The sequence below is a fragment of the Rhizopus microsporus genome, assembly GCF_002708625.1.
Source record: "Rhizopus microsporus ATCC 52813 unplaced genomic scaffold scaffold_30, whole genome shotgun sequence".
Classification (NCBI taxonomy): domain Eukaryota; kingdom Fungi; phylum Mucoromycota; class Mucoromycetes; order Mucorales; family Rhizopodaceae; genus Rhizopus; species Rhizopus microsporus.
The window spans coordinates 88,335-111,276 of NW_019671945.1; the positions used below are offsets into that span (position 1 = coordinate 88,335).

At 36.9% G+C, this 22,942-nt stretch overlaps 13 protein-coding genes across 13 annotated transcripts; 6 read left to right on the forward strand and 7 right to left on the reverse strand.

The window, feature by feature from the left end:
* Positions 1-1,228: 1,228 nt before the first annotated feature.
* RHIMIDRAFT_273821 (uncharacterized protein) lies at positions 1,229-3,474 on the forward strand. The gene is made up of 7 exons (XM_023612412.1): positions 1,229-1,307; positions 1,374-1,896; positions 1,949-2,292; positions 2,350-2,466; positions 2,513-2,697; positions 2,749-3,158; positions 3,206-3,474. Exons 2-7 carry the CDS (start codon positions 1,633-1,635, stop codon positions 3,410-3,412), a joined length of 1,527 nt encoding a protein of 508 aa, XP_023461496.1. The 5' UTR covers positions 1,229-1,307; positions 1,374-1,632; the 3' UTR covers positions 3,413-3,474.
* A 30-nt stretch (positions 3,475-3,504) lies between these two features.
* Positions 3,505-6,190, forward strand: RHIMIDRAFT_94758 (uncharacterized protein). The gene is made up of 5 exons (XM_023615909.1): positions 3,505-3,706; positions 3,760-3,958; positions 4,015-5,150; positions 5,202-5,449; positions 5,500-6,190. Exons 1-5 carry the CDS (start codon positions 3,621-3,623, stop codon positions 5,958-5,960), a joined length of 2,130 nt encoding a protein of 709 aa, XP_023461497.1. The 5' UTR covers positions 3,505-3,620; the 3' UTR covers positions 5,961-6,190.
* Positions 6,191-6,716: 526 nt separating this feature from the next.
* On the forward strand, positions 6,717-7,448 carry RHIMIDRAFT_242293 (uncharacterized protein; the record flags this gene model as incomplete). Its single annotated transcript, XM_023609743.1, has 2 exons — positions 6,717-6,954; positions 7,003-7,448. 2 exons carry the CDS (start codon positions 6,717-6,719, stop codon positions 7,446-7,448), a joined length of 684 nt encoding a protein of 227 aa, XP_023461498.1.
* A 116-nt stretch (positions 7,449-7,564) lies between these two features.
* RHIMIDRAFT_242294 (uncharacterized protein) lies at positions 7,565-9,052 on the reverse strand (the record flags this gene model as incomplete). Its single annotated transcript, XM_023609744.1, has 8 exons — positions 7,565-7,769; positions 7,819-7,895; positions 7,948-8,262; positions 8,316-8,483; positions 8,535-8,678; positions 8,734-8,753; positions 8,808-8,864; positions 8,911-9,052. 8 exons carry the CDS (start codon positions 9,050-9,052, stop codon positions 7,565-7,567), a joined length of 1,128 nt encoding a protein of 375 aa, XP_023461499.1.
* On the forward strand, positions 8,799-10,319 carry RHIMIDRAFT_94800 (uncharacterized protein). The gene is made up of 8 exons (XM_023615910.1): positions 8,799-9,145; positions 9,199-9,251; positions 9,306-9,433; positions 9,495-9,797; positions 9,848-9,893; positions 10,045-10,108; positions 10,172-10,213; positions 10,275-10,319. Exons 1-7 carry the CDS (start codon positions 9,137-9,139, stop codon positions 10,196-10,198), a joined length of 630 nt encoding a protein of 209 aa, XP_023461500.1. The 5' UTR covers positions 8,799-9,136; the 3' UTR covers positions 10,199-10,213; positions 10,275-10,319.
* On the reverse strand, positions 10,271-10,604 carry RHIMIDRAFT_242296 (60S ribosomal protein L37a; the record flags this gene model as incomplete). The annotated part of the gene is made up of 2 exons (XM_023609745.1): positions 10,271-10,334; positions 10,384-10,604. The coding sequence occupies 2 exons, from the start codon at positions 10,602-10,604 to the stop codon at positions 10,271-10,273; spliced, it is 285 nt and encodes a 94-aa protein (XP_023461501.1).
* Positions 10,605-10,866: 262 nt separating this feature from the next.
* RHIMIDRAFT_316540 (Swi3-domain-containing protein) lies at positions 10,867-11,926 on the forward strand. Its single transcript, XM_023615059.1, has 2 exons — positions 10,867-11,030; positions 11,079-11,926. Exons 1-2 carry the CDS (start codon positions 10,891-10,893, stop codon positions 11,869-11,871), a joined length of 933 nt encoding a protein of 310 aa, XP_023461502.1. The 5' UTR covers positions 10,867-10,890; the 3' UTR covers positions 11,872-11,926.
* A 347-nt stretch (positions 11,927-12,273) lies between these two features.
* RHIMIDRAFT_273833 (uncharacterized protein) lies at positions 12,274-12,938 on the reverse strand. The gene has a single exon (XM_023612413.1). It carries the CDS (start codon positions 12,757-12,759, stop codon positions 12,553-12,555), a length of 207 nt encoding a protein of 68 aa, XP_023461503.1. The 5' UTR covers positions 12,760-12,938; the 3' UTR covers positions 12,274-12,552.
* Positions 12,939-14,904: 1,966 nt separating this feature from the next.
* On the reverse strand, positions 14,905-15,329 carry RHIMIDRAFT_94854 (putative 50s ribosomal protein L33). The gene is made up of 2 exons (XM_023615911.1): positions 15,167-15,329; positions 14,905-15,112 (listed from the first exon to the last, which is right to left on the reverse strand). The coding sequence occupies exons 1-2, from the start codon at positions 15,294-15,296 to the stop codon at positions 15,069-15,071; spliced, it is 174 nt and encodes a 57-aa protein (XP_023461504.1). The 5' UTR covers positions 15,297-15,329; the 3' UTR covers positions 14,905-15,068.
* On the reverse strand, positions 14,905-16,712 carry RHIMIDRAFT_94855 (S-adenosyl-L-methionine-dependent methyltransferase). Its single transcript, XM_023615912.1, has 8 exons — positions 16,493-16,712; positions 16,394-16,425; positions 16,245-16,335; positions 15,931-16,197; positions 15,823-15,862; positions 15,653-15,772; positions 15,167-15,603; positions 14,905-15,112 (listed from the first exon to the last, which is right to left on the reverse strand). Exons 1-7 carry the CDS (start codon positions 16,697-16,699, stop codon positions 15,392-15,394), a joined length of 969 nt encoding a protein of 322 aa, XP_023461505.1. The 5' UTR covers positions 16,700-16,712; the 3' UTR covers positions 14,905-15,112; positions 15,167-15,391.
* A 697-nt stretch (positions 16,713-17,409) lies between these two features.
* On the reverse strand, positions 17,410-17,708 carry RHIMIDRAFT_273838 (uncharacterized protein; the record flags this gene model as incomplete). The annotated part of the gene is made up of 1 exon (XM_023612414.1): positions 17,410-17,708. A coding segment is annotated over exon 1 (197 nt), but the record flags the coding sequence as incomplete, so codon positions are not given.
* Positions 17,709-19,532: 1,824 nt separating this feature from the next.
* Positions 19,533-20,642, forward strand: RHIMIDRAFT_242300 (NAD(P)-binding protein; the record flags this gene model as incomplete). Its single annotated transcript, XM_023609746.1, has 7 exons — positions 19,533-19,581; positions 19,635-19,689; positions 19,748-19,805; positions 19,861-20,110; positions 20,170-20,340; positions 20,418-20,566; positions 20,625-20,642. 7 exons carry the CDS (start codon positions 19,533-19,535, stop codon positions 20,640-20,642), a joined length of 750 nt encoding a protein of 249 aa, XP_023461507.1.
* A 36-nt stretch (positions 20,643-20,678) lies between these two features.
* RHIMIDRAFT_242301 (UBX-domain-containing protein) lies at positions 20,679-22,621 on the reverse strand (the record flags this gene model as incomplete). Its single annotated transcript, XM_023609747.1, has 9 exons — positions 20,679-20,784; positions 20,837-21,306; positions 21,370-21,410; positions 21,460-21,539; positions 21,594-21,847; positions 21,903-21,957; positions 22,009-22,285; positions 22,340-22,471; positions 22,531-22,621. The coding sequence occupies 9 exons, from the start codon at positions 22,619-22,621 to the stop codon at positions 20,679-20,681; spliced, it is 1,506 nt and encodes a 501-aa protein (XP_023461508.1).
* Positions 22,622-22,942: the final 321 nt, after the last annotated feature.

Here is a 22,942-nt window from a genome sequence, read left to right on the forward strand (position 1 = left end):
CAACAGTAATAATACATAAAATGGGCTTGATATTTTGAGAGATAAAAGCTAAATGTGGTCAACGCTTATAAATAACATGTAACTGAAAAAGTTGACTTCTTTTTCTTTTCTTTTCTTCTTTGGACTAAAAAGTAAGACCAGCTATTCCCCAGCTAGCTCTAAGGTATGTTACATATTTACTCTTGTAAGATATGTAGTACTATAGATCATAAAATCGAAAACAGTACCGGTTCTAGCTAGGGGTTGTTTGGTTCTTACCAAATCTTGGTCCCATCCGCCCCTTTGCCCGCTCTCTTCCTTGCTCTTCTCTTTTCTCTTCTTTCTCCGGGCTGGTTATCGCTAGTCCTATTTAATGCGCTTCGGGTAAGATATTAATAATCTCTTTTATAAGTTTACTCGCTTTTCTTGTTTCTCTGTTTTTCTCTTATAAATCTTTTTATAATGTAAGTATTTAACATCGATGTAAATAACTGATTTACTAAAAAGCACTTTTATAACTCATTCTTTTGCTTCTGATGGGCTTTCTTTTATCATTATTTTATTTTTTGTTGTCTGAAATTATCATTTTCTTTATCAGTATGCGAATAATTTGTGAATAAGGGTTAAAATTGATAAAGCAACAGTACTATTGCTATATTGTGTAATTTAAGAATTAGTTTGGTCTACCGCCTTGTTCGAAAACTGTCCCAGTAAGAGAATCAACAATGCGCCATTGCCCATAAATTTCAACGCTGTTGATCATAGTATCTTTTCCTGAGGTTTGATCAAGCATGATCAAGTCTGCAAGTAGTTAACTGCATGGTATACCTCATTTCAGGATACTCCGAGCCAAACTTGATTAAGATCGCAAAGATCTTCGTATATTGATGGTTATAGAAACCGTTACGCATATGGACTAGCCTTTGGGGCACTGTAAAGAGATACTGACATGACTGCAGTTGTTTCTGTATTTTCATGCTTGTGTCTCCCTTCACGGGTAATACAACTGATACATTAGCAGTTTGTTGGACATAGTTGCAAATAATTTTCGTGTATCAACGCATTTTCCTCGACGCTGTCCTTTGTGGTTACGGTTACAGGCTGAACGCCTTCATATTACTTTTAAACCTTCTTTTTCCTCCTTCGTTCCATTCTGTTGCGTTGCAAGCACTTGTTTCAATGTTTAAAGAACCTTGAAGTCATTGTAACTGAAAAGGAAAAAATATTGTGACGTGCACACCAGAAAAAATGGGCCCTCTCTCACTCTCTCATTGATTTCCCGGCTGGACACGTTTTCTTTTTAAATAAAAACAGACAAAAAAAATTGGGTAACCCAAGTGAAAGAGAGGAACAGGAACGTCAAAAATTTTAATCGTGTTCAACAATAAAAATAGCCCAAAAAATGAAAGAGCCTCTATCAAAAGCTCAAGAAGAAGAAATGAGCTCTGCTTTAATTGCTCAGTTATTAGCAGAGGACGCACTATCTCAAGGACACTTGGACTACTATGCTGAATACAGTAATGATAACCAGTATGAAGATATGGATGATAGTTATGAAGATAACTCAGAAGATGATTTTGACCCAAGAAAGAAGGGACGCGTGAACAATAGAAAAGATGGTATAAATAATAAAATTAAATATTCCATATTAAAATGATATTAGTTAAAAGAGGACGTAAGAGAAAGATACCTTCTTCTTCTACTGCTACTACAACAACAAACACAGTATCAGAATCACCAAATGTAGAAAATACAAATGAATCAACAAATGATATAAAGGACGATACAGAAGAAAAGCCAATGAGCAAGAAGCCTAGGAAGCCTGTACCAGAAGGTTATAACACAGGTGTATACACAGAGTTGGAAGAAAAGAATTTTATAGAGGGTCTGGAGTTGTTTGGAAGAGACTGGACAAAAGTAACAGAAAATATTTGATTTCTTTACAATTTATTCATCTTTGTTATCTTAGCTTCAAGCACACGTTGGTACAAGAGACTCTAACTCTATCCGAAGTCATGCTCAAAAGCACTTCATTAAAATGTTTAGAGATAATATACCTTTGCCTGAAAAAGTAAGAGAAACCGGTGAAGGATATACACTCTCAGGAAGGCCTTTGGATCCAAATTCTGCTGCAGCACGACCCTATTTAAAATCAATGACCGTAGCTAAAACGGATGAGGAAAAGACAGAGACTGGCGTAGAAAAACAGACAAAGGAATTGACTATTAGTGATAAAGAAGAAAAGAAAGATAGAAAGCCAACGCCTGAAAAAAAGGTCAAGTCAAACACACCTTCACCTTCTACATCCTCCTCGTAAGTGTCCGTCTAGTTGCTATCAAAATGGAAAAGTAAACAATAATGGTGCGATAGAACAAAGAATATTTCTGATAGCACACCCTATGATGCGACAGGTAGAACAAGTTATTCTTCATCTAAGCTAAGGAAGCAGCGAGAGTCAATCAACTATGGACAGATTACTAAAGACGAGTAAGAATGGGTGATTTAAAAGATGTTACTGACAAGAATTGCACAGAGACCCGCTAACAATGATTAAATGCGAACCATTTATTGGAAAACCTGGATCAAACACAGCTGGATGTCAGCCTTTCCATATCACTGTTCAATCGAACGTGTTGTTAGCAATGGACTTTCATGCTCATTTGATGACGACAGAAATCATTGGATTCTTGGCTGGTGATTGGGATAAAGAAACAATGCGTAAGGAAGAATAGATGGGGATGAACTAGAGAACTGATACATTTGCTTTAGGTATCATCGTACGCGAGGCGTATCCTTGCCGTTCGATTGAAACTGGGAGAAATGATGTTAATGTAGAGATGGATCCTACTAGTGCTATTGAGACAAGGCAGCTGATTGAGGAGCGTAATCTAAAGGTCGTCGGCTGGTATCATTCTCATCCTACTTTTGTTCCTGATCCCAGTTTGGTGGATATAGAGAATCAACGTAATTATCAGGTGCTGTGCCGAGATGAGCAAGCATCTTCTGAACCCTTTGTTGGGGCCATTGTTGGACCATATGATCCTAACTTGCCAGGATCAGCTAGTGTCATCAATTGGTTCCATGTGAGCAACACCAACAGCGAAAGGCCGATACCAAAACGACTGATTTATGAATTGCAGGAGAATGACAATCTGTCTGATGAGGAATCCGAGAGACTGGTAATGAGATGAGTTATACGGCGAAGCTTTACTTATATATTTAATAGTTTAAATTGTTGGAAGTATATAAAAATTCGCCTGAAAAGACCATCTTGAATGAAGCATGGAGACAGGATACCACTGAAAGTAAACTAGACAAGATGATCAAGAGTCTTGGATCACGTATGCCTTGGGTTCAAAAAAAGCTCAAGGAATCAAATGAATTTACAGATGTCTTTTTAGAAAGAGTACAGCAAAGCTTAAAAGCATGGTAAAAATAACATTAATAAAAACATGATTTCAGGAACGCATTTTTCTGTATCTTTTTTAAGCCACAAAATTTTGTCTCTTTTTTTTTTCTTTGCTTAAATAAGCCTGCCATTCTTTTTTTCCATTGACAATTTGGCAGAGACATTATTATAAAGCAAACCTCTGAAAGAAAAGAAAGGGACTTTAACCTTTTTTCTCTCTTGAAGCAGCAGCATGGTCAATTTACCTGATACAATAGACCGCACACCCGAATATGTCAAGTTTATCAAAGACCTTAAACAATTTCACGACTCCAAAGGGTAATTAGAATAGATGTTATAGATTTAAAAAGACATACCAACGTTTCATATAGAACACGATTGGTAGCTGAGCCAGTGTTAGGTGGCTGTAGATTAGATCTATACAAGATATTTCGAGTCGTTGTGGCTGCAGGTGGATTTGACGAAGTGACAAAGAACAGAGGATGGAAACAAGTAGGCAACATGTTTGATCTTCGTTCAACGTGTACCAACAGTGCCTATATATTAAAAGGCGTTTATATTCGTAATTTGGTATGCTTTTGTTATGTGGTGTTGAGAATTATTTTCTAAATTCCTTGTTACAATAGCTTGGTTACGAAGAAGAAAAAGTTTGGAACAAGACATGGAATCCACCTGCAGAGTTACTTGGACCACACGCACATAGAGCTTCGACATTGGCAGGCAAAGCATATCGACAAACGGAAAGAAAAACGCGTCCAAAGATAAAGAAGCCCACGACGAACACGGATACTTCAGCAATCATCAATACCATTGTGAATAACCATGTCACTGAAAAAGACAGAATATTGTTTGCTTTACAATTTGGAAGAGAATCAGATGTCGAGTGGGCTCTAAACATGATTGTCCAAAGGTCGTTTGAATGTCCTGAAAAGATCGAATTGAACCAGACACCCTTATTGTTGGACATACTCATATCAATGGCCGAGACAGGATTAATGCAGCTTGCGACAGCATACCACGCTGAAAGGCTAAATAGCAATATCCTTGATATTATGAGTAACGACCACAGCCACCACAGTAACAATGGGGAATTAGGAACCGTTCTTAAGGTTTTACACATTTTACGTAACTTATCATCTGTGAAAGAATACACCCAGATACTCGCTCATAACCGATCTGTCAACAATGTTATCTTGCAGAGCTTGGAGATTGCTATCATGATGGGCCACGTAGAAATCGGAAGACATTCCATTGATATCCTAGAAAACATTGCCCCCAACATTCATCTCGCGTCAAAAGAAGACCCCTTTTTAGTGTCACTATACAAACTTGTATCATCACATGATCGGTATTTGGTTATAGGATCTATCCGTACGCTTAGCTGGCTCTCTGTACAGCCTACAAATCATACTTGTTTGGTCAATAGTCCTGTCCTAGAGCCAATCGTACAGCTACTGTTGGCAGACGACGAGGAATTGGTGGGTACTGTGGTAGAGTACACGCTTCAGTACGCGAAAATGTCCTCAGAATCCCGGTCGGAAGTGTTAAAGATATGTAACCACGGTGTATATGCAATGTTGATAGCCTTACTCCTTACCAAGTCAAAGTACTTTTCTGCGCGATTTGTTCAGCAAGAAAGTAATACACTGTTACCCAACGCGACAAAATCTGCCAGCAACCAAGGACAGTCTAAAGTGATACCACGGGTACCAGATCTAACAATATACCACAATTTGGATGAACCCTATCGATGTTTAGGATGGCAAGTATTATCGCCTATATAAAGAATGGTTTAATAATGTTTGTTTAATAGGCTAAAAGACAAATTTGAAGTAGCTGAAAGAACAAGCGTCGTTTCGCTTGATGATATTTATTTGCTTTACGAAGCACGGTTCGGATTAGAAAAAGCATTAAAGATGAAGGATTTCTATACAGTGATCAAGATTGCATTTACACCTGCCCTGTCACCACAGTCTGTGCAGCAAACACCCTATCCGAGTCCTACGATCGAAGGATTGGACGTTTGTGGTATACAAATGAAGACTAGCATTCTGCAGGATCGTAAGTTTATTTATTTATTTAAAAAAGGATAATTACTAATACATATTTAGGTCCTCAAGTTGCATGTCAATGGAATGGCTGCTTACGATTATTTACGGATACATTCACACTCCAGACCCATGTGTTGTGTCACCATATGGTTTCCACGGAAGAAGAAAAGGAGTATTACTGTCAGTGGGCATCATGTCAAGGATATGCATTGACTAGAGAGGCATTTATATCTCATCTGCAATCCCATTTCTTTACCAATGACTATAGTCAATGCACTAGCCCTGAACTCAGTTCGTCGCCGTCTACACCATCGTCGTCATCATCTGTTGAGACAATGGATCATGTTGATTCAAATGAGGCTCAAGGTGTTGCTTTGGTTGTATGTCATTTATTAGACTTGTTATCAAATGATCCTGATGGAGCACAGCACTTGAAATCATTTGATAAAGAATTAAACTCTGTTGCGGAATCAAGGCCTAAGCTGGCATCAAGAGTTTGGGCTATTCGTTCTAGATATTAAACAATATGCATTTCTCTCCCCACTTCACTTGTAGATATTTCAATACGCACATAAATTATTATTTAAATAAAGATCAACGTCATGGTAATTGTTACCAAGGAAACCCAGAAAATATAAAGTTGAAAGCGTACGAGTACTACCGTCTCTTTGTTTAAATAAGTTTCCTATTACGTGTAGCTATTAACCAATAGAAGTCAGCCGTGTTTTTGCCATTTATCCTTTTTTTTTTTTGTAAAGTATATAATGCACAAAGGAATTGGTTGTAATATGAGTAGAATCGATTGATGAGTCAAGGCGTAATCATTTCAAACCCTGACAGCCTTGAGAGTTCATAGACTTTCTAGGGACCCGCTTGTAATAAAGCCGAGGTTGGTACCATCAGTAAATTAGAGTATTACCATTCGCGGTAACGTCGCCAATTATGGCATATTCTTAATTACCTTGTACAAAAGGGAAAGTACAGAAAAAATAAGGGGAAGGGTATGGCGATTATGTGAAATTTGTTTGAAAAGGGAGGAAGGAGAAACAAACGATACCGGAGTTTCCTTCCTTGCATAAACAGTATATATTGTATGTTTTTATACAAAGAGTTGGTTCAAACCATCCGTAGTTTGTATCACATCACGGGATATGAAAGGGGAGAACCAAGTATAAAAACCTAGACTCTTTCTCCTTTTCATTTAAGCTGTCAAATCACCTTTTCTTTTTCTTCTTCACTTCTATCTCTTTTTATCCCAATTGCTGGTCAATTGCTCAATGCTCACCTTTTTGTTATTCCTTTATTTTTGCTTATTTGCTCAAGCATTCTACATAAAGACCGAATTACTGCGTGACACTGCACAAGTTCATTATGAATCCATTGTCGACACTGTCCTTGGTCAACACAATGAAAAGCTATTACTTGAACTATCTCAAATTATCAAAGACCCTCATCATCTTTATGAGGCTCTAAAGCCTGAAGCTGAACTCTTGTTAGGGTCAGAGCCTATGCAAGGTAATCCGAATCTTTTTTGTGGTGTTAATTGTCTAATTCCTTTTATAGTCTGTGTTGCACAAATGCCTGGAATGATTGCTAATCAAATACATGAACAGAGTACTTTTATCTACAACCAAATCTACCCCATCTTGAAACGTCGCTGGCTTACGGCGGATAATGACTATCATCAAATGATATCACAGTCCGTTTCGGATGAAGTAGTGGAAGATCTGTCTGACTCCTTAGAACTCCTGAATATGGATATAACGGATGATATTATTGACACTCTTCGGGACTTTGATATGATTGGTAATATCAAGCGGTCCTTGCTGAACTGCCAATCTACGTTTTCTAATACAGCTATATCCACTTTATGGTCTACAGCTGTTGAAAAGAAAGAAACCAAGAGTTTATTAGATTCATACAAGGCAAGGTTAATATCCGACCTTCAATCTCAACTTTATTCTCGTGTCTATGAACTGGCTTCATCCATCTATCAAGATACCATTTAATGCTGGAACATTCAAGTGTAAATAACCCCCCCCCCCGACATTCCTTTGTAAATAACATAAATATATATTCATCTCCATTCATTTGTTCAAACAAAATAAAAAAATCTTTTGTGGGTCTACGCTTTATTAAATGATACAACACCTTTGGGTCCAACTTCGGCATAATAAGATGGAAAGCCACCTTCTGATTTTTGTGCATATCCCGGATGCTTTCTTTTAAAAGCTGTTGGAAGGACTCGTTCAGGTTCTTCTGCAGGAAATATGCTGGATTGTTCAAATAATTGGTTTGTAGAATCATTAACAGCAGCCAATGCATTCATTCTATTATACACTATTAGTAAAAGAAGGGTGGCTTTTTTCTTTCGCTTACAATCTTGATTTCTCCAATCGAGGTTCAACTCGAGAAGCTAAATAAAAGTCACCAGGTCCTTTTAGCTTTACAAATTCCTACTTGCAGAGGTTAAAAAAAAAATATATGGTTGATAAAAGACACACATACGGGTGTACCAAGGATAAAGTTTCGAAGTGTCAAAAGTACATGATTTGCATACTGCAGCTTGGGCTGAAGTGAGGGACTGTCGACAATATTTCGAATGACTTCATACTTTCGAAGAGTAGATCGAGGAGAAGGAATTAATCTACTGTGAGCCTGAGGTTGTGTGGGACTTGTACGCTTATCCCACATGATCAAATTAAGAGGATTTGCCTTATACTCTTCTCCCGCTGCAAGCGAAATGCGATAGATACCACCATAATGACTAATGGCTAATGTACCAGGCCCACTCACAGAATGAACCAACTTGTTCACAAGTCCCTGCATATAACATATAAGACATATGACTGAAAATTTGACTATCTATAACATACCGATTGATCATGATTGATGCCTAAATCCAATGTGACCTTTTCTGTCTTGGCTAAAAAGGCATCTCGACGTAACATATACTTGGCACTACTCTTTAACTGAATGATTGATATTTCGCCAAGACGCTGTGGTGCTAATAAGATATCACCAGCTGCGCTCTTGGTATAATACTATTTGATGTTGGCGTTAACACTATAAGGTTATTCACAAGTGCGTCTTACTTTTTGATAAAACATGTTATCGCCCACCAGTTTTCTACCAACAGCTCGTACAGTGCTTGTATCAAGAGATAATTTGGAAAATACTTTTGTTGAGCATGCTAATGTTGAACCAGTGACAGCTGTGATTTCAGATTCAGGAGGAAGCTATAGGATTAACCCCATGTTAATTACATTTAATAAAATGTCATAAATATCGAACCTTGACTAACAAAGCAGAACCTGTTGATTGATTAGTATTTTAGTACGATTATTATTATTATTACTATCCCTTACCAGGTCCAGAAGATACAACTTCGAATATAGCTTCTGTTTGGTTAGCAGTAGTGACGTCTGTAGTTTACATGAGTAATGTTGCCCTTTACACAAAAAAAGGTACCTTTTCCAACTTCGGATATGGTCGCAGTAGCTCCATTGACAGTATGTTGAAATGATTTTAAGGAGCGATCAACTGTTTCTGTCTTTTGTTGTTGGTTGAAAGCAAGACCAACATAGTTACGTGCAATAACACGTCTATACATGTTTACAATAAAAAAGAGTGGCAGCCCCCCGAAAAAGATAAATTTATTAAACACCGCATTTCTGTCGATTTATATCCACTAAACATGTCCTATGTAAGTACCAACAAAGAGCTATAAGGCTGTTATCATAATATTTATTGTAATAGCGTCAGCATCAAATAGAAAAGATTAAGCAACTCATGGAAATCACTCAATTGAGGTTTGAAAGAGAACGAAATTAAATTATAGCTAATTAAAATGTATACATATAAAGTGAGAGAGAGAGCACTCAGGCATTAAAGATGGCAAACTGGAGTTTACAACTAGCCATTAACTCAGTGTTTGAACAAAAAAGAAATGTAGATGTTCAAAAAATCAAGGCCATGTTTAACAAATATAAAGGCAAATATAAATAACGAATGCGCTTGTGTGCATATAAACTGACTATTATATCCTTTTATAGATTCACAAAGACCAGATGCTATATCTGTAGATGGGACAATGACCTTGTGTGAGGACCTTGGTATTGAACCAACTCAGCTTGAGTTCTTATTACTTTCCCATCAACTAAATTCTGAACGAATGGGCGAATTCACCAAAGAAGGCTTTGTCAAGGGTTGTGTTGACTTAGAGGCTGATAACATAGATAAGCTGAAAAAAGAGCTTGAGACAACAGTTGTAAATAACTATCATACTGATGAAGGATTTAGAAAAGTGTATCATTATGCATTTTTATTTGGAAGACAAACTGGACAAAAGAGCTTGGGTATGCTAGATTTCTTTTCTTTTCTTCGTTCTAATTCATCATGTGTCTAGCACTGGAAGCAGCCATTGAATTATGGAGATTACTATTATCTGATAGGTATAGCTTACTAGAACAATGGATACTATTTTTACAACAAAAGTATAACAAGGCTATCTCACGCGATACATGGAATCTCGTATGTGTTGTTGAAAAATACCCCAGCATACACACACACTTATATCTTTTTGTAGTTTTTGGATTTCATCAGTCAAATCAATACGGATTTACAAAACTATAATCCTGAAGAAGCATGGCCCATACTGATTGATGAGGTAATAACTCCCCGTTTTCTCCTATTTTTTGTTCCAATGTGTCGATGGTAACATTTTTGTAAGTTTGTAGAATATCAAAAGCAACAATAAAAAAAGCCTACAGTTGTATTTTTTTTTTTCTACTGCAAACAGCAAATTGTCGTAATCACTTTTTTATTGTGTTTAGATTTCGGCTAATTCACGGAGACGACGGACAGTAGAACGAACAGTGGCAGCAGCGGTTGTACTATAAATTCATTAGATACCCATTGTCAACAACATAACATTATACTTACGAGACGGTGTAAGCACCACCAGCCAAGACCTTCTTGCAGCCCTTGCACTTCCAGATACCAACGGCAGTACGCTTGACAGCGTCCTTACCACAGAAGGTACAAGTGTACTTGGAATGTTGAGTGATTTCCATCTTCTTTACGGTCTTTCTGAGAGAGGCACCATAACGAGTACCGTATTTACCAGTGATTCCGACTATATTAAACAAATGGTTGATTAACATCTCCTCGTTGTTGTTATAATTGTTGTGTTGTTACCTTTCTTAGTACGCTTAGCCTACATACAAATCATAAAGTTAGAGATGGATGGATGGATGGATTGATGGATGTTATTTACCATGGTTGAATAAGGAAAATAAGAGAAGGGGAAATCTGCAGTAAGGGAGTAATACCCTACTAAAAAATCGATAAATTCAATTTCCGACACACGAACCTTTTTTTTTGAAAACGCGCGTGTCCTCTTTTTTCCTTTTTCCTTTTTTTTTTTTTTTCAAGTGATTAACGCGCGCGATGGATTTCGATGATGTTGTTCTTGATGACTACAACTTTGAATCTCCATCAGAGCCTGTAACGGAAACAAAAGAAGACACTACCACAAATGATTCAACACAAAAAGAGAAGATAGTAAAAAAGAAGCTTGATGACAACCTGTAAATTATAAACACATATCATATAAACCTTTTTCTCATATTTCATAGACTACTGTCAAGCGAAGGCATACCAAGACTTAAAAATGAAACTCCATTTTTACGTTTTAAAGGAAAAGGATTTGAAGATCAAGATTTGAAGAAATTGTTGCGCTATTATCAGATATGGGCAAATAATTTATACCCCAAGTTCAGATTTACAGACTTTGCAAGAAAAGTAACCAAGGCGGCCTCATCCAAGAAAGTAAAACAGACGATTGCAGAATGGCAAGAAGAATACAGAGAAAAGACGAGGATAAGGATGGAAGTTGAAGCAGAAATGCATCGTTCAGATAGTGAAAGTGAAGAAGAGAGAGTTGCAGATTGGCAAGAGTTACAAAAGGAAAAGGAAAAGGAAATACAACGATCAGACAACGAAGAAGAAAGACAGAATATGCGTTCATCAAATAATGATGAAAATGAAAGACGAGAGGTGAATTTATCTGAAGAGGAAGAAGACAGACAGGAAACACATTCATCTGATGTAGAAGAAAGACAGCAAGTGAGTTCACCAAACGATGAAGGAAAGAGAAAATATATTGTATTCTCAGAAAGCGAAGACGAAGAACAACCACTTTTTATTAGTAGCAATAAGCGACGCAGAACAGCATTTGGAAATGAAGATGAAAAGGAAGATGAGGAGGATGTTGATCAGTCATTAGAAAAAGCCAAGAAAGCATATGAACAATTATTAAAGAACAATCATCTAGAAGAAGAAGAAGACCTTAATGATATATCTATTCCAATGATAGAAGATATTCAACTAGAAAATATCGAAGATATAATCTCACTAGACGCATCTTGAACTTGTACATTATTTTTGAAGTATTGTATTACATTGTATATATTTAGCCTGAAAGAAAAAAAACTTTGTCTCTACTTTGTATCATGTGTGTCATTACACATTTATTAAGAAATATAATTCCTTGTGCAGAGAAAATGAAAACCCACCTTTATGGGTCATAAATTACCCTACACACCCTATTCCGCATATTACCCGAAAATATGATTCATTCATTTCTTGGCTTACCGAATTATGTCAGAGGTTGTAGGCACCACCGCTTTTTCTGGCTTGGCACACACGTTAATGACGATCTTTGAGCTATCAAAAAAAAAAAAAAAAAAAAAAAAAAAAAAAAAAGAGGCTCTCGAATAATGATATAAAAACATGTACATTTTATTTACATAATTAAAGTCTCAAAATGTATATAGAAAAGAAACGCACAGGTATATAATATACAGATTCTAATAAACAAGAAAAGGTTGTGAGGGGGTATTTGTGTGTGTGTGTGTTGATGCAAAAGAAGAGAATGAATGAATAATAAATAATATACAGCGAATGAGAGGAAAGTGCAATAGTGAGCATAGACATATTTCTTCCATAAATATTGAAAGACGCGTAATTTGGGCATATGTGTTATCTATAATGTACTGGCTTGAATGAAGGTTGAAAGGAGTGTATATGGTTGGTAATTATTTGATTTGATTAACATTTTCTTCTGGCAATTGTATAAGAGTAATTATTGAAATGGACAACCATTTCAGAGGTATCTACGTAAATAGGGCCATGGAAGCATTGGCAATTGATCCAAGTGGCACCGTCTCTTTCCCAAAGTGATTCAATCATTTTTTGTGTTGCTGAATCAAAGGTGACCCAAGCGGATCCGGCAGCGTAAACCCATTGAGCAGTCATGTTGCGAATTGTGTATGTGTAAGTGTTGTAAGGAACGGGAAAAGAGAGAAAGAAGGGCATGTATTTATAGATCGAGGAAGCCCTTAGTCGTGATCCACTGGATTGATCCGTGCGCGCCACAGACCTATAGTGACGAAATGCTCATCTTCACTGGTAATCGGAATCGGTCGCGTAGCAACCAATCTGAGAAACAATGGACTGATAGACTGGAGACAGCCAATCAGGAACACGTATGCAGCAACTGCGCCATTGTAATACATGAGATTTGGGATCGAATAAAGGCCAGATGATTCATCACTCAAGACAGCTATCGCGTGGCACAGCCATTTGTAAATTAGTTATTATTTTTAGCTGTCCCTTTGTCTACTTCATAAGCCATTAAAATGTATACGCTAATAGCATGATCATCTGACGTCAACCGTCCCTTGGATAATAACGTGGCAGCTGACGTCTTAATGAAAACTTCATAATTGCACTTCCGAATCCTTTTGCTAAGCTTATAGAACAGTGTGATTCTAAAATCGAGAACCACCATTTCTTTATTATTGGTTCTTTGATATAGAAAAATAGAAAAGTTGCTATATCTTCAATAGGATTCAATTGACTCTTTTTTTCTATTCTTCCCCTGAAAAATTAAGCAATAGTGCCTCATTTTTACTGCGTAACAAAACTTCATTATACACGTCATAGTGACCGCTCAATGCACTGAGTGAAGTCTACAGTCTGCGTATGTTCTGGACGACAGCCAATTTCAACGTGCCACATATCCAAAATTAGTAACAATGAAACAATGAGATGGACCTACACCATGAACATAGCACATTTCTCCTTTAACTACTGGTGCAGAATCTGCTGAGCGAAATCTATTGCTATGATCTTACACAGCACTAAAAGGGGTACTTCTTCAATGAACCAATCCAAAGAGTCATTGACAACGATAACTAAGAAACGAAGGAAGGGCAATCCTGAATGAAGACATATCTGACACGGATTTGTCTATATTTAGAGCTATCATTCAATACATCATGTGTATGCGTTGTGTTTAGTTATACCCCTTCTTCTTTACTAGGGCTTACAATAAGATATTTTACTGGTTCAACTCTCTTAATGACTACTTATTACGTCGATTGTCCACAATACGTCAGAAACTTAACTGTTCAGCCATCCTCAGACAACTGAGCTGCCCTCAAATACGTGGCGACGGCAGGCACAACAACGTCGTACATTCTACACACATTAGCGCTTCAAATTCAGGAAATTACAAACGAATGCAAGTTGACGGTTTAGCACATCAAGGCGGGTAAACTCAGACACATAAAGATCCTTCTACACGGATGGAAACTCCCAAGAAAGATGGTTCAAGACAATAGAAAAACTTTGAGGAAGATGTATAACCGGTGCTTTTGCTACCCGCAAGACCTGCAAGGTAAAAGCCTTTTGGGGCTGTTTACTGGATCCAGGACCAGCTGCCACAATATCTTCACTCAAGTCTGGGTAAAGAAAGGATTGTGCCTCTACTCGCCCTGGAAGCCGATTCAAAAAATTCAAGAAACAGTGCTGGTGACAGCATAATGGTATACTATGATCTTACAGGCGACTCCCTTGGCACCAATTGTGATGTGAATTGGCAACAAGTGGTTTTTCGCTCCCTAGAGACTATGGAACAAGGAAAACAACAAATGCAACTCAATAAAGAAGTAATTGAGTTCTTAAACGATAGGATTAGAAAGCAAACCTCATGGGTTTATGACTTGAGTTGGCAACGCTGGGAAGCGTGGTATAAACTCTAAAAGCTTCCTCAGTAAACCATATTTTTTTTTTTGTCCAGCAATGAATAAAAAGACATTAAAGGCATACTTTTTTATATCCTGTTCTTCAAAAGCATATTGAAGGTTCACAACAAATAATTAAACATCTTGAAGAAGCAACAGCTACTAACATGGTCGGTATGCTTACTCATGAGCCTGCTGAATACAATGAGAGAAAGGAAATGATAAACGTGCGATGGATAGTATTCCAGCATCGTTCAATATCACAGCTTGTCTGTGGAGGAAAACTCGCAAACAAGACGCTTTCTTCTTACAATTTCAATTCAACATATGTCAACACATACATACATATATTCTATATTCTGACATTTCTATCCCTGGGTTTACTTTATGTATTTCAGGAACATGTATTGAGATAACTATAGTGAGCTATTTGAAGCTGTAAATAACAAAGGATGCACCAAAGGCATATTCAAGGGCGCACGTTATAAACTTGGTAAAAGTGACATTTAATGTGATTTATGTATGTACAATTCAATATTATTTCTTCATTTTAGTCTCTGTGAACAGAACATGTTGTTTTACTAAGATCAACGATGTATTAGTTTTTAATTCTATTTTTCTGTTTTAGATTATACCCATAGGATCATATTTCATCAAGGACAACTTGGGTGCAATTCTTGGACGACTTTTAATGTAGTTGTATCCTGTACCAGCTGTAGATAATAACTTTACAAGAATGACTCTAGCTTTTGCCTTCTTTGCCATGGCTGATTTCTCTAAAAGGTAAAGAGAGAGAGACAAGGAGAGGGGGAAGCCCTTCAAATGTTACTTTTGATAAAATCAGTCACTCTTAGCGGAGTTTAGTCCTGAATTTTATTGATTTTTTCTGCGGTAACAACATTCATGTAAGTGAAAGAATTTGAATGAGTTAAGCCATATTTTAGTTCCTCAAGATAGGTTTTCTGTTCCTCTTCAGTTTCAAGACCCATCTTTGATGAAATGACAGGAAGCATACTTTTAGTAGTTTCTATCCAATCCCAAACAAACATCTTTGCTGCTTTTGTATTGGATGCTAATATACCATTATTATACAAATATGTTACAATTTTCTACTTATTTACCCATGTCAACAGATCGATAATCCGATTGAACTGACGTGGCTTGCTTGTTTTCAGAGACTAATTTTTCCAGCTGTAAAGCAATGCGAGGATCCTGCCCTCTAGCTTCGCATGCACTATGGACTGTTATGATACAATTAAAATGCAGTCCCATGATAACATACGAGACTTACTTCCAGTTAGAACCTGCTGAACTACTTCATTTCCCGTCATCTACAAAGAGAAAAAAGAGTATGTCTATTTGAATCTATTCTCTTTATTAAATATACCATTTCTCTTACCTTGAGATCAAATTCTACCAGTTGAATCATACCTCTTGGTTTTGTTACACGTAAAATCTCATTGATAGCAATGGGCCATTCATTCACCTTGAGTGCCAATACGAATAGTCTCATATGAACAAAATCAAACGAATTGTCTTCAAAAGGGAGTCGATCCAATACATTACCATATCGAAATGTAACTTGTTGCAATGATACTCGCTTATTGGTCACTTCCACTATATCACATCCTTCGTATACACAGTTTGGATATTCTGTTGCCATGTCCTTTTGATACAATTAATTTTCATAAAAATACACTTTATAATTCTTACCATAATCCATGCACCAGATCCGCACCCAACATCCAACACGCGTATTCCTTTCTTAAAATCGAGCTTTTTACGGACATTCTTCAGGATATTGCTAAGATACAAAAATAATAATGAACTCTTTTTTTTTTTTGTTTTTTGTTTTTCTATACCCTTGATAAAGTTCCTTAATTGCGAAATGTTGCTATAAATATTATTTACAACTCATCAGCTCATTCCACTTTTATATGTCTTAATCACTCTGATCTTACACCTGTTAATCTAAGTTGTTCTGCAGGATCTTTCGGTAACCAATAAGTTGAAGATTCCTCGTTATGAAAGTCCCTTTCCATATTTATTGTTTCTTCACTCGAAAGTTCTGATGCGCCCCTCTTAAATATGTTTGCACCTGTGCTTGTGTCACTATCTTCATTTATGCTCTTTAAGACCCTTTTATAAGCTTTGAATAAAAGTCCCATCTTTCTATGCAGAATGAAGGACAAAAATGAGCAATTAGCACGAGGGATGAACTCTGTAAAATATTTTTTCTTGTCATACACACAAGCAATGGTTCTCATTAGTAATAGTCCTCTCTTTTTATTTATTGCTCAAGGTAAAGAATGCTTGAGAAAAGCTAAAAGAATCAACGATTGCTCAAGCTGAAAAGAGTGTTTGTTTAATTTCACTGAAAGTGATTCTAGAATAGACATTTGATACGCTTATATGGAATTTGTTTATGATTTTTAAAGCTAGTATGGACAGTCACCTCAAATAAAACTGCTTATTGCGTTGAATAGAATTAAAATGATTTGAGGCTTTCTTATAGTACACACAATTCTTCTGAGAGACTACGAAAAAATATGAACAAGGCGTTTTATTTATAGTAAATGGTTTACAGTCCTCTTACAATTTCCGCTTTTTTTTTACCTTCAACACTCCCACTTTACGTGTTTAAAGTCAGATAAGCTTAGAATTCTTATTATCCTCTTTATCTGTAATCAAATTAAACATAGGCAAGTCATTTGACACATACCAACAGAGTCCTTTACTCATGCGAATAAAAGACTATGTTTAAATCAAACCGAGTTATGATTGGCTTAAAAAGTTTTGTGTGACTTATTTTAAATTTCCACAGATATAAAAAAGTATATTCAGGGACCTTTTTTCTTCTTTCTTCTTTTTCTTTCTCTTCAACTCTCACATTTTGAATAGCTGGTATTTCATTCACGCAAATGCCTTTGATAATGATCTAATTCAGTGTGAAACGAACTTCTCGTAACGTGTGAGATACTTTTCAGTACTGTCGCACGGACAAAAAGTGGGGTTTTTATGGGGGTGTTTCCATCGAGCTTATCGTGAACAATACCCCTAGCGTCGAATAGAGTACCTCCAAGAGACCTGGTTGCGCCTCTGCTATTCATTATGTGGTAGACTCTCCATGTGAGGCTGGTAAGCCGACCTCAACGACCGTTATAGGTATAGAGTATGGCCTCACCATAGGCAGTACAGCAATCGCGTTCTATGCTTGGCGAGACTACGTTGGTCTAGGGTTATTGACTCTATTGGATCAAGGGTCTATTCGAGTTTTTTTTCCTCCATGACGCTAGAACAGGTTTTCGTCCTGTGGGGGATGGATCCAAGCTATGCTGAATGGCATTGGTGAACGAAGATTCTAGCTTTTTTTATGATTAATTAAATGACAATAAATAAATAAAATACGATATTAGAAATGGGATGTATACTACGCACACGAGGAAATCCACAAGAGGGTTAATGATACAAACACCATCTGTGATATCGTCAACGAAACGTTTCAATGTATAGCACCACGTTAAGCTTGCTCAGGAACAAACATCTTTCCATGCTCCTTGATGTAGAATATGAATTCATCTTTTAAGAAGAAAGAGATAAAAAAAAAGAGATGTTGTTTTTTATTTTTGTATTTTTATTTTATGTTGTCAGTTAATCAACAAAGAGCGAAGATCAATCACGTGTAATTATGATAAATTCGTATTTTATATCAAAGAATATTCCACTGGACAGCCTTTGGTTAGGCAGACGCTTTAGGTAGTATGCAGCTGTAAAGTGATGTCACACATAGTGCCTAGAAGAAGCGCTCGTAGCATTAGCCTTCTCGTGGATTTCCTCGTACGCGTAGTGTTCACCAGAAATGTACCTCTTTGTAATTAGTTTTTCACATTTGTCTCTACGCGGCAATTCAAACCATCATTGGATGACCATACCAACTGCCCTATTGTGAAATTTGAATGAGGCAAGATGCTCTCAAAGCTACTTTACAAAAACCGTTGAAATGAGAACTCTGTTCCTATAGCATCACTGACCTGCAACAGCTAGCAAAGAGAACATTGAGTGAACATTCTGATGGTACATAATCTGTAAGTGGCCATTTGGGATCACTCTGAAAAATGAAACTTTTTGAATACATATTGCTTAATGTTTAAAATGAATAATTACTACAGTGTAAGTTGTATCCTTACACTTTGTGAGCTAATTTTAGTTGACAAGACAATATACATTCCAATTAAAAAGAAGTAGGCAGTGTCCTTTATTTATTATATGTTGCTTGTATGGCTGTTGAGTAAGGCTTTCTATCGTATTTACACAATATGAGATCACTCTAAAAATGAACATCACGAAAAGACTGACTATAAATCATATAACGCGTCATGATCAACTCTTACTAGCCATAAATACTCCTGCTTGCATATCACTTCTTCCAACCGAAATAAGAGACCCTTTATCAATGTTTTTTTAATGCAGTATCAAGTTTTTCTTTCAAACTTCTGGCAACCTCATGGAGATCGGGATTGTATACAACAAGGCCCTTTACCATCGACCAAGCTACTTCAATGTGCTGTAGTTCACAATGATATGGAGGCGTGAATATAAGCATATGGTTGTACTTTCTGGAGATGCCAAAGATTACATAAAAAAATGTTAAGTATTTACTTTCAACGGTATTCAAAAGTGCTTCTTTTGTCAATTGAGAGCTAAGCTTGCCCTCCTCATCTCCAAGTACTTTTTCGTAGCTAGCCATTTTACACTTATATCTTTTTTATTTGCAGAACTAGATACAATATTCATAGGAAGTTTATGGTAAAACGCACTATCCATAATGATAACATAAAGTATTTATAGGGTAAATACGACAGATATGCTGTTTGCTGCTATTCTGATAGATGGCTGACCTGCTTTTTGTACAGCGTGACTATCATATATCTGGAGTTTAAAACGCTTTTATGGCCTGCTGTTTCAAGCTGACTTTTTGCAGGTTTGCTTACCACATTCAAAATGTCAATTGCGAGAAAAGTACTCGTTGTAGGTGGCACTGGTTTCCTTGGTAATGTCGCATGAATTGCAGACCATTACTTTTATTAACGCGCATATCAATAGGGCTTGATGTTTGTAAACTTGCTGTTCAAAAGGGTTGGGAAACAGTCAGTCTAAGGTAATAAAGAACTTGTTTTGGTTTTTCTTGTCATAAGCTTAGTGTTTCTTGTATATAGTCGAAAGGGAGAACCTGCTGTTTTTCAACAGAGAGGTAAACCCGCTTGGGCTGAAAAGGTAAAGATATATATATATTTCAAACGCGTATCCAAGTTGTCTAATGATAATACAGGTTCAATGGGCTTCTGGTAACTCACTTGAGCCCGAGAGCTATAAGGAAGTGCTATCGGGAGTGACTGATGTAGTTCATAGTGTGGGTATTCTTTTAGAAAATGACTATAAGGGAATTGCACAGGCAAAGTCTTTGTGCGAAGTTGCGGGAAAGTTATCAGGACTATTGTTGAATGACAAGGGAAATCCTCTTGATCCCAAGTTGGAGCATAAAGTTCGTCCAACTTATGAGATGATGAACAGAGATACAGGTAACTCATCTATATAATATAGTCATATGTCTGTATGCTCATGTCCCTCTTATATATAGCCATCACTGTTGCCAACCAAGTTGAAAAACTGCCTTCGATAAAATCGTTTGTGTTTATCTCTGCATCTCAAGTCATGCCATTTATTGATCCTCGATACTATACAACAAAGAGAGAGGTTGAAAGCTATTTATTTAAAATAGACAAGTTTAAAACAGTTGCTTTGCGTCCAGGTAAGAAGGATAAGAAAAGAGAGATAGAGAGATCAATTTTTTTGAAATGAAGAGTCTGATGTATATATATTAAATAGGCTTGATGTACAATTCAAATAGACCCAGTGTTGCTCCTCTTGTAGGCGCATTAAAGCTCGCCAACGCCATCACAAGCCCTTTCAAAAAAGAAATTGGAAGTTTACCTGGGGGTAAATCAATCACAACAGCCCCTCTAAACACAGAGCAGGTAGCAAGAGCCATCATAGCCTCTATTGAGTTAGAAGAACATGGTATTTTCGACGTAGACGGCATTCAACAATTAAGCAACAAATGTATATAAAAAAGTACCCATTTATTGATTATTCATGGTTAACAGAGTTGCCATTGTATGTCGGTCTCTTTTCATTTTCAGCATTATCATTCCCCTCGTATAAGGTATTGAAGCGAGCAGTAAAAGGTGTTCGCCTAAGGGTAGAATAGTAAGCTTCAAAGAGATATCTGTCAAGGGTTATTTTACCTTTGTCCTCTATCTGCTACTGACGTAGAGATGCTATCTTCGCTTGAGTTAGGTATGCCTCCTAAACGATGACCGCCCTTCAAACTGTGAGCAGATGACTGCTGCTGCTGCTGCTGCTGCTGTTGTTGTTGTTGTTGTTGTTGTTGCTGTCGTTGTTGCTCAGATGTTGCAGATGGTTGAATGGGATTGTATCCATTTCTTGGAAATAACGTGCCAAACAATCCGGCGAAAAAGCTCAGCAAACCTACAAAGAAAGCGTAAGCATGACCTAGCCCAGCTTGGAAAAAACCGAGCTGAGAGCTATTATTCTGGTTTAAACTGGGTGCTGTGTTTTTGCTTCGCTTCAAGATGATAGTAGCGCTTGGGCAGAGATCCAGGTCTCGGAGAGAGGTATTATTATCTGCTTCGGTAAATAAACGAGTAGGAAACAGAGAAGAGAGCTTATAGTCTTTCTTTTCATCTGTTCTGTTCTATAAAAGTCTGTGTTCAATATCCCTTCTCTTTCTCTTTGTGCTCATGTTAGAGCTACCTACTTGTTCAATCCAGTGTTTTACTATAGCCAAAGTATCAGATGCTACAAGTAAAGTATTAAATACCCATAATGATACATCTATCCTTTTTACCTTCAAACTGATGACGCATATTTGTCCCGTCAAGCAAACGGATATTCAGATTGCTATATTCGTGGTTCTGTCTCTTCTTACTTGGAGGAGGAGATTAGCCCAAATAAAAAGGGGAATGAAAACATTCAATGTACCTCGTATTGTCTATCTGCTGACTGGATGAACCAGCGGCTTCCTGACGTCCTTTTTCTGCCTTTCTCTCAGCTAATCTCTCTGCGCGATCTCTGGCTATTTGCTCGCGCACTCTACGTTTATGCTCTTCTGCCTCCTTGCGTTCTTTTTTTATCTTTTCAAGGTACAATTGGTTTTCCTTATCCTTTTGCATCTGCTGAGCCTCTTGTATAGCCTTTGCCTCATTTCTACGCTTTATCTCTCTCGCTCGTTCTTCCTACAAGATTATCGGTCGATCGCGGTCTGTGTTGCTAATAAATGTATGTACTTACTTGTCTTTCTTGCTCAGCGCGTTGTTTTCGAGCTTCTTCTAACCGTTTTTGCAATCTATTTATTTTTAAATTAAATCATCCGTTATATCCTGTGATGTAGGCTTACTCCGCTTTCTTTGCTGCAGCTGTTGCCTCTGCATTTGCATTGTTATTTGTAGACGCATTATTTTGGTCTTCAAAAGGTGTATCAACTGTCGTACGACTGCCACTTGCCTCGGAAGGTGTACTCGTATTTAAAGACGCGTTTTGCTGACCAACAGTGGTTTGGTTATTTGCATTTGTTATCTTTTCCAAGAGTTCTTGTTTGGTAATAGCTTCAGTTCCAAACTCTCTGATTACACCTTGCTTGATGAAGTACAAGATGGGTACAGTCTGTATTGGATCTGCAATATAGAGAAAAAGGTTAAACTTAGCGAACTTTACGAGTATAAGCATACATAATTGGCTAAATAGAGAAGCATTCTCTGAATCCTTTTCCATTTTTAAAGCAACAGCATGTTGTTTAATGTGGTTTGCTATTTCTTCATCATTGAGTGTGTTGTCTAATGTCTTGGTTTTATCAGAGTCGTCTATTATTATTATGATTGTTATTATAAATAGTAAAACCAAAGACTGGAAATGTATAAACCATAAATATAGACAAGAAATACGCAATCCTTCTGGTTAACTATAGAGACTGCATCCTTCACTGGACCAGAAAACCAAACACTTTCAGACATGGTTGAAATAATAATAATAAAAAGAAAGACGAATGTGTGACTTGAACATTTGAATTTTTATTAAATAAACAAATGAACCCTTTGGTTAAAAACCTGCTTGAGTCAGGTTCAAAAACAAAGTAGAAAGATAAGACATAATAAAAGTGAATCGACCCAAGTGATCTTCTATAATAAGTATATATGGTTAATATATCAATTGACAATATATTGTTTCTTTGTTTTTTCGCTCAGGTAAAAATGGATTGTATCATCAATAACCATTCTGCGTGGTGCATGATCAAATTTATCATCAAAGCAAAAAAATAAAGAAACCCTCCAAAA

Bases quoted from the DNA above. Each gene is read 5' to 3' on its own strand.
- RHIMIDRAFT_94758 (XM_023615909.1), top strand. From the start codon at position 3,621: ATGGTCAATTTACCTGATACAATAGACCGCACACCCGAATATGTCAAG. The intron at 3,707-3,759 runs GTAATTAGAATA...CGTTTCATATAG, and splicing joins CAATTTCACGACTCCAAAGG to AACACGATTGGTAGCTGAGC. The intron at 5,450-5,499 runs GTAAGTTTATTT...ATACATATTTAG, and splicing joins GACTAGCATTCTGCAGGATC to GTCCTCAAGTTGCATGTCAA.
- RHIMIDRAFT_316540 (XM_023615059.1), top strand. From the start codon at position 10,891: ATGGATTTCGATGATGTTGTTCTTGATGACTACAACTTTGAATCTCCA. The intron at 11,031-11,078 runs GTAAATTATAAA...CATATTTCATAG, and splicing joins AAGAAGCTTGATGACAACCT to ACTACTGTCAAGCGAAGGCA.
- RHIMIDRAFT_273821 (XM_023612412.1), top strand. From the start codon at position 1,633: ATGATATTAGTTAAAAGAGGACGTAAGAGAAAGATACCTTCTTCTTCT. The intron at 2,293-2,349 runs GTAAGTGTCCGT...ATGGTGCGATAG, and splicing joins TCACCTTCTACATCCTCCTC to AACAAAGAATATTTCTGATA. The intron at 3,159-3,205 runs GTAATGAGATGA...TATATTTAATAG, and splicing joins ATGAGGAATCCGAGAGACTG to TTTAAATTGTTGGAAGTATA.
- RHIMIDRAFT_94800 (XM_023615910.1), top strand. The intron at 9,434-9,494 runs GCAAATATAAAT...ATCCTTTTATAG, and splicing joins CATGTTTAACAAATATAAAG to ATTCACAAAGACCAGATGCT. The intron at 9,894-10,044 runs GTATAGCTTACT...GGATTTCATCAG, and splicing joins AGATTACTATTATCTGATAG to TCAAATCAATACGGATTTAC.
- RHIMIDRAFT_94855 (XM_023615912.1), bottom strand. From the start codon at position 16,699: ATGGGACTTTTATTCAAAGCTTATAAAAGGGTCTTAAAGAGCATAAAT. The intron at 15,863-15,930 runs GTAAGAGAAATG...TTCTCTTTGTAG, and splicing joins TGGTAGAATTTGATCTCAAG to ATGACGGGAAATGAAGTAGT. The intron at 15,604-15,652 runs GTAAATAAGTAG...ATGGTATATTAG, and splicing joins TTATCGATCTGTTGACATGG to CATCCAATACAAAAGCAGCA.
- RHIMIDRAFT_273833 (XM_023612413.1), bottom strand. From the start codon at position 12,759: ATGACTGCTCAATGGGTTTACGCTGCCGGATCCGCTTGGGTCACCTTT.
- RHIMIDRAFT_94854 (XM_023615911.1), bottom strand. From the start codon at position 15,296: ATGGCAAAGAAGGCAAAAGCTAGAGTCATTCTTGTAAAGTTATTATCT. The intron at 15,113-15,166 runs GTATAATCTAAA...CGTTGATCTTAG, and splicing joins GATGAAATATGATCCTATGG to TAAAACAACATGTTCTGTTC.